Source organism: Lissotriton vulgaris, unplaced genomic scaffold (genome assembly GCF_964263255.1).
Source record: "Lissotriton vulgaris unplaced genomic scaffold, aLisVul1.2 SCAFFOLD_1426, whole genome shotgun sequence".
Taxonomy (NCBI): Eukaryota; Metazoa; Chordata; class Amphibia; order Caudata; family Salamandridae; genus Lissotriton; species Lissotriton vulgaris.
This window is the reverse complement of record NW_028243651.1, coordinates 398,191-406,202: the sequence shown is the minus strand read 5'-3', so window position 1 is coordinate 406,202 and position 8,012 is coordinate 398,191. Positions and strand designations below refer to the sequence as shown.

Here is an 8,012-nt window from a genome sequence, read left to right as displayed (position 1 = left end):
GAGGAGCCAGGAAGCACTTACAGGCTTACAGCATCCGGTGCCCAAGTTGAAGTTAATTTCTTTGTAACCCTTTTGTAAAAGGTTACAAAAAATTAGCTTCAACTTTTGCACCTGCTGCTGTAACCCTGTAAGTGCTTGGCTGAAAATTCGTCCCCGCTGATTAGCGGATTTTACCGCGATTTCGCGAGATTCACGGATCGCGAAATCACAGAAAATCCGCAAATTCTGCGAGCGGAACGAATTTTCAGCCCATGCTTACAGTTTAGCACATTATTTTCTTGGATTGGTTCTTAAAAGAGAGCTCCGACTCCGTGAAGTGTTAGACTGGCCCCACAAAAAGTAGACTTGTTATAGTCCCCACCCCCCCACCTTCAATTTGGGTCTAATTGTGTCCCTGCAGCCCACTCACTATTAGCTCTTCTGACAAGGCGCCTGAGTCACACCTCTGCCACCCTTCTATTTCCACAGCATCCTGCGGGTGACCCAGTCAGTATCAGTCAGTGTGCTGCGGCCCAGTGTACACAATCACACGAGCTCCAATGTTGCACCTCAGTCACAGGCCGGGTATAAGTCTACTTTCAAACCTCATTATATCACTGCCAGCACTCTACATTTGCACAGCTCTGATGAAGTACCTGCATCCCAGGGCTGCCAGCCATCTACCTTGACACAGCTCTTGTGATGCAACTCAGGCACTGGGCTGCCAGCAGCTTGTATTCACATAGCTCTAGTAAAGCACCCCAGCCCCGTATAATGAACCTCAATCAATGGGCAGGCAGCAGTTATTATTCACGCAGCTCTGACGATGCACCTCAGGCATGGAGCTGCCGGAAGTTTGTATACACACAGCTCTAGTAATGCACCTCAGCCCCATGTAATGAATCTCAATCAAGGGGCTGGCAGCAGTTATTAATCACACAGCTCTGATGATGTACCTCAGGCACAGAGCTGCCGGCAGTCTGCTTTCACACAGCTCTGACATGCACCTCAGGCATGGGACTGCCGATAGTTTGGGTTCACACAGCTCCGATGAAGCACCTCACCGACGGGGCTGCGAGCAGTTTGTGTTCACACAGCGCTGATGATACACCTAAGTCATGGGACTGCCGGCACTTTGTGTTCACACAGCTCTAGTAATGCACCTTGGACATGGGGCTGCCGCCAGTTTGTGTTCACACAGCTCTGATGATGCACCTCAGGCACGGGGCTGCCGGCAGTTTGTGTTCACACAGCTCTAGTAATGCACCTTGGGCATGGGGCTGCCACCAGTTTGTGTTCACACAGCTCTGATGATGCACCTCAAGCACTGGGCTGCCTGCAGTTATTATTCACACAGCTCTGATGATGCACCTCAAGCATGGGGCTGCCGCCAGTTACTATTCACACAGCTCTGACATGCACCTCAGGCACGGAGCTGCAGGCAGTTATTATTCACACAGCTCTGACGATGCACCTCAGGCAAGGGGCTGCGGGCAGTTATTATTCACACAGCTCTGATGAAGCACCTCACCCACGGGGCTGCAGGCAGTTATTATTCACACAGCTCTGATGAAGCACCTCACCCACGGGGCTGTCTGCAGTTTGTGTCCACACAGCTCTGATGAAGCACCTCACCCAAGGGGCTGCCTGCAGTTTGTGTCCACACAGCTCTGATAATGCACCTCAGGCACAGGGCTGCTGGCAGTTTGTGTTCACACAGCTCTGATGAAGCACCTTAGGCATGGGGCTGCCAGCAGTTATTATTCACACAGCTCTGACGATGCACCTCAGCCCTGTATAATGAACCTCAAGCACAGGGCTACCAACAGTTAGTATACATACAGCTCTGACATGCACCTCAGGCATGGGGCTGCAGGCAGTTATTATTCACACTGCTCTGATGATGCACCTCAGGCACTGTGCTGCAGGCAGTTATTATTCACACAGCTCTGATGAAGCACCTCACCCACGGGGCAGCCTGTAGTTTGTGTCCACACAGCTCTGATAATGCACCTCAGGCAAGGGGCTGCTGGCAGTTACTATTCACACAGCTCTGATGAAGCACCTCACCCACGGGGCTGCCTGCAGTTTGTGTTCACACAGCTCTGATGATGCACCTCAGGCATGAGGCTGCCAGAAGTTATTATTCTCAAAGCTCTGATGATGCACCTGAGGCATAGGGCTGCCAGAAGTTATCATTCACACAGCTCTGATAATGCACCTCAGACACGGGGCTGACAGCTGTTCTTATTCACACAGCTCAAGTGATGAAAATAAGTGGTGGGCAGGGGTAAGCAAAGGCGACCAGGAACATTGCCTGGAACCATATCCCATAGATACTTAAGGGCAGTGTGATCAATTACCGGAAAAAGAAACTTAGGGGCATATGTACAAGCCCCTATCGCCATGAGAACTTCACTTTTTGTGACATTCCCGTGGCAATAGGGGCCTTGCCTTATGTACAAGGCAGCGTTAAGCCACTTAACGCTGCCTTGTACATAAGGCACCCTTTCATGCTATGATTAGCATGCAAGGGGCGTGCAGTGGGTGTTGTGGTGGGTGTTCCACAGCAACACCCATTGTATTTGACTCTGCCCCCTATGTACAAAGGTGACGTACATATGAGGCAGCACCAAAATTAAGACTAGGAAAATTCTAGTCTTAATTTGGCAAAACGAGGAGAAATGTATTATTTCTCCTCGTTTTTGCTTTTCCATTTGTACTGCCTTGTGCAGCACACATGGAAAAAATAAACTGCCATTGTTTGTTTATGTATAGGAAGGTGCCCCTTCCTGTACATAAACAGAGCTTTAAAAAAATATATAATTTTGTAACTTTCATGTGTGCTGCATGAAGCAGCACACATGAAAGTTACAAAATGGCATTTAGGAATGTTTATGTGAAGGAAGGGACACCCTCCTACAAATAACCAATCCTCACCTGCACACAGACACCCTTGCACACTTTTGCAAGAGTGTCAGCGTTGGCGCTAAGTTATTAAACTTAGCACCATGGCAGGGGGAAACACAAGCCTGCACCACATTCTTGTGAATATGGTCCAGCCTTGCGTTTTCGAAGTGGCTGAGTGTGTCATTAGGCCCACGAGGCTAACGACAGGCTCCGCCACTTCATTGTACATGTCCCCCTCATTTTTCTTTGAACGCATGTGGGTTGAGTGGTTAGCTAATGACACATGACAATGGTGCACAGTATTGGGAAAACGGTTACCTCTTCGATTGTACTATGTAATATATACTTTTGTAAACTGATACTAGTATGTTTTCATTGATGGTGGCTATGCTTTATATTTTAACATGAGTATTGCCTGCAATAATCACCTCCGATTTTGATGTTGTTGTCCAATGTTTGCTTTTTGTACCTATTCCTAGATGGCTGAGTCACTATATCACCATGGTCCACTCACTGCAGAGGACAAACTCATCATGGCCAGTATGTAATGTGGCACCCACACTTCTGGAAGCTCTGATGATCCTCACTGCCCATCCTCCTCTGGTGCCAGATTTAATTGTGTTTGAAAGTTGGGGTTCAGAGTCCCATGGAAAGGTGCAGGTGTGTGTGAGACCTCCCAGATTTTGTGAAACACACTTTCTCTCTATCGTAGTATACATCTACTAGTCTAAGCCCACCCTCTCTACCGAGTGAGTGAAGGCATATTTCACATTTTACTGTAGAGATCTGTTAGCGTGACACAGCTCCCTCTTTCATTCTAGTGCCTAGAAGCACGCCTGCACATGCCGTCAGGTGTAATGTCTCTCGCAGCTCTGCCCCTCACAGTAGTACAGATTTGTAATATTGACTACAGAGTGTTGTGTTTAAACCCCATAGTAATGCAGACGCCAGTGATGCGCTCATGAACTTTAGTTTATTATTCTTGTTTATAATTCCGACAGGAATAACACAATTGGCACACCATCCGACAGTTCTTGTGCCAGTTGCAATGTCACTGTTTCTGTTCGAATTGCAGATAAGAGAAATGGTTGACAGTGTCCCCACCCCTTTCAGTCCAGGAGGGAAACATATTTATTCAGAGCAAAATTTAGCCATGGAAAGGAAAACGGAGAACATTTCATTTTGTTCAGATCTGCACCTTTATTTAAACATGTTCACAGGTCAATAGGTTGCAACAGTGAAGAATCATGTGACAGATACACAATGTCACAGAAATGTCACAGCTGAGACAAGAGGATAAACACAGGACATTCTTACATCAAATAGAGTGAAAGTCTTCATCGCAGGAGCTGAATCCTGGGTTTCATTCTGTAAATGAATGAGATTCCACTGATGATGGAAGCCCTTCAAGTTTTGTAGAAGACCCGGAAGTAGTACATACTCAGTCACTGAGATACAAATCTATGGCAGGGAGTTCACTACATTGAATCTCTTTATAAAAGAGAACATAGCATTGTGTAACTTACACAAATAGCGCCAAAACGTCTTCTAAAATGAAGACTTGGCACTAGTGAAAACTGTTTCTCCTTTTCATTCAACACCAATGAATGTTACACTTGGAGAATACACAATATGTGTGCACATTGTCACATACACTATTCAGAGATAATACACAAATCTCTAAAAGAACAGAAACACACTTTGCCTTCACAGAAGGCAGGGCTTTTAACTCGTGAATTTCCGTTTGAAAATACAGATATAGCATTACTAATAGTTAAAAGGCAATTAATGTGCCCTTAGGAGAATGTATAAAATACATCACATTCAATTTTCAAAAACAATTCAGAATTTCTGAAAGTACAGAAACACTTTGAGTACACAGTACTTTTATGATACATTTTCTATAGAAAATACTACATATCAAGATTGATACAAAGGAGGCGCGGAGCCGTTCATTACTCACCAATGAGTGATAATTCTGTAATTTGTAAGTTCATAGAATCACAGAAGGTAAACACACACTGAGCGTGCACAAGACCCTAATCAGAATCCCTCGGATTACAGCACATCTATTATTCTCTCAGACACATTCATCTGCAGAATCACAGGTGCACGATATCCACCCTTTCAGGATATTAACATATTTGTACGTCAATCAACTTCTTAAAATGAAGCAAAACTGATAAATGTCAGAGCGTCGCTAGAACTAAGACCTGAGAATAGCATATTCTAAAATGTGCATCAAAACTCATAAAAGTACGTCCTCTTGTAGGCAAGAACTATACATGAGGTATGAAGTTCTTGTAAAGAAACAGTTTAAAACATTCCGAAACTGAAAGCACATCCTCTTCATTGATTTAGTTCATTCTCTTCATTAAAGTATTATATTATAAATGATTACAAATAGATCCATTGCTCATCAAATCCATGTTCATACAATATATACTGTGAAATCAACACAGTATTCATCCAGCGTTTATCCTAAACGGATATACAATTCACAAGGTCCATCCTCTAGGGGTGTAATAGCTGCAAGGCCCATCCTGTGGGGATATAAAATTCATTCACTGTCCATCCTACATGGATGTAATATTCACACTGTCCATCCTACATGGATATAATATTCACACTGTCCATCTCGAGTGTGGATTGAACATCAAACACTGTCCATCCTACATGGATATAATTTTACTCATTGTCCATCCTGTCAGGATGTAATCGATTCCCAGCCCACCCTGCTGTGTGGATATAATACTCACACACTGTTCAATGAGGAAATAGCATTCTCACACTCTTCATCCTATGAGGATATAATAGTCACACAGTGGCCATAACATGAAGATATCACATTCACACACTGTCCCTCCTGCAAGGGTGTAATATACAGACTGTCTATCCTATGAGGATGTAATAGTCACACTGTCCCTTCTATGGGGATAAATCTTCACTCACTGTCGATCCTTTGGGCTTATAGTATTCACATACTGTCCATCCTATGAGGATATACAGTCACTCTTCACTCCGCTCCTTAAAGTGCAGTAAACTCCCCTGCACAGCAGGGCGCGCTCCAGGCACGAGAATGAATATTCCCCTCAGAGAGGACCGAGGCCTCTAAAGAAGTCCGAAGAAAAGTCCAGGCCGCAGCCCCCGCATTACCAGGGTCTCCACTGGACTCTGGGGCTGTCCTGGGCGGGCTCTTTGGTGCTGCTGGGACAGGACGGAGGCCGAGAAGGACACACCGCCTCTGATGCAGCCGCAGGTCTATGGAGGGCCCGCAGCAGCTTCATCCGGGTCTCTGCGGGGGCTCCGTGGAGGGAGAGGAAGTGCAGAGAGTCCTGGAGGCACCGGGAGTAACCTTCACTGGCGGCCGCGGCTGCGGGAAGAGATGAGGGGTTAATGTTTGTACAGTCTCACAGCAGGAAGTGACAACGTAGAACATTTTTACTATTAAAGCTCTCTTGATTGCTTTATTTAATTGCTGCAATTGGTTTACAGGTAGTTATGATACCCTTAAAACATGAGTTTAAGTAAAATGGCACTGGAAATTGACATACTTAAAAGACATAAGTTTGACCAAGGTACCATTCCGATGCGACTATTACCAGTTCCGTCTCTGCACTAACTAACCCAAACCACCCCAACACGCAGACAAACACAAAACTGCAGAGAACACCCACTGCAGTTTTGACCCTTCAATGTGCTGCCTCTCACCTGGTGACGGTGTCTGCACGCGCTGGGCCAGGTACGTCACGGCCATTTCCAGGATATCCGCTTTCTCTGCTTTGGGCGGAAGTTCATGTTCCTCAAAGTCTCTCTGCAGTAACATCCTCAGCTGCTCAATGCTGCTGTTGATGCGATCTCTCCTCAGCTTCTCCACCACTGGCTTCCTTAGCTGCAGGGACAAAATGTGGACTTGTTATTTTATTGATACAAGCGTGTAAAGTTATCTAAAGTCGAAAAAAGGTAAGAAAAAAGCTTATAGTTACTTCAGTGTGATAAACAGTTCACTTAAATAATGCTAATTTAGAAATAGGGTGACATTAAAAGATCAATAAATGCAGTCACTGTTGATATAATATATTGGAAGCTCATTTTAAACGTGTACTTTTTGTATATACGAAAAACCAAAATATGCGTTTTAAATATTAATATCCAGACTCTTACCTTTCTAATGTGTCTCTCCTCGCGCTCCTCTTCATATTTCCTCTCGGTGCTGAAAGGCGCCATCTTGCCCGGTGTGGGGTGAAGAGCGGGGTCTCTGCAGTGAACCCACAGTGATCGGTATCTGAAGAGCTCGCTCCCTCCTGCCCTATTTATCCCCCTCCGCCTGCAGGGTAATGTGTGGGTCTGGGGCTGGAGAGAGGTTCCCACACTCAGCAGCCAATCAGAGAGCAGCGGGGACAATAGAAGTGTGGCACATTACAGGGAGGGGGCGGGGGACATCTGGGCCCTGACACAAAGGATCAGAGTGTGGGAAAGAGCTGCGCATTAAAGTTGTATGAACCCCGGCATCTGCCAGGAGCTAAACGGTGTCAGTAGCATTAAATACGGGCGGGTGTGTTGAAAAAGCTTGAAAGAGCGGGCCCAGGAGGGAACTCATTAATGCCATCATTTATTTTTGTTTAGTGAAAGTTTATTTCTATCAGTTGTGTCGATGTGCACTATAGCAAGCAGAGGGAATGCATTTCTGTTTTGTAAAATATATTCCACCAATCATTAGGTTTAGTCAAAAGAAACGAAATCCCGCTTTCAAAACTTGAACTTTGATGTAGTATCAATAAATAACGATCCAGCTGGTTTCATATGGAATGTGGAACATACAGTTCAAAGGAATACAACATACTTAAAGGGAAACTTATCATAACATGTATACAATACTACATTTGACTCACCCTGGGGCTGGAAAGAAAAGTTCAATGTGCTGCGCATTCTGAGCGTGAGGTAATAAACAATGCGTCAGTCAGTGACGTTTGTAACACCTGCACTGCACCGGCACCTGCGTGGAACTGTCCAGTGCTGAAAGCGCCCGCACCGGCAGCAGCACTAGATTCAGGCAGGTGGGTAAAGACAGCATTGATGTGGTGTCTTTTTCGGGAGTGTAGTGTTGCAGCTCCTTGTCCAGT

At 45.4% G+C, this 8,012-nt stretch overlaps 1 protein-coding gene across 1 annotated transcript; it reads right to left on the bottom strand.

Moving 5' to 3' along the window:
• Positions 1-5,907: 5,907 nt before the first annotated feature.
• On the bottom strand, positions 5,908-7,116 carry LOC147668265 (transcription factor HES-5-like). The gene is made up of 3 exons (XM_086948654.1): positions 7,054-7,116; positions 6,601-6,781; positions 5,908-6,262 (listed from the first exon to the last, which is right to left on the bottom strand). The coding sequence occupies exons 1-3, from the start codon at positions 7,114-7,116 to the stop codon at positions 6,042-6,044; spliced, it is 465 nt and encodes a 154-aa protein (XP_086804780.1). The 3' UTR covers positions 5,908-6,041.
• Positions 7,117-8,012: the final 896 nt, after the last annotated feature.

Bases quoted from the DNA above. Each gene is read 5' to 3' on its own strand.
- LOC147668265 (XM_086948654.1), bottom strand. From the start codon at position 7,116: ATGGCGCCTTTCAGCACCGAGAGGAAATATGAAGAGGAGCGCGAGGAG. The intron at 6,782-7,053 runs GTAAGAGTCTGG...TTGTCCCTGCAG, and splicing joins AGGAGAGACACATTAGAAAG to CTAAGGAAGCCAGTGGTGGA. The intron at 6,263-6,600 runs GTGAGAGGCAGC...CTCTTCCCGCAG, and splicing joins CGTGCAGACACCGTCACCAG to CCGCGGCCGCCAGTGAAGGT.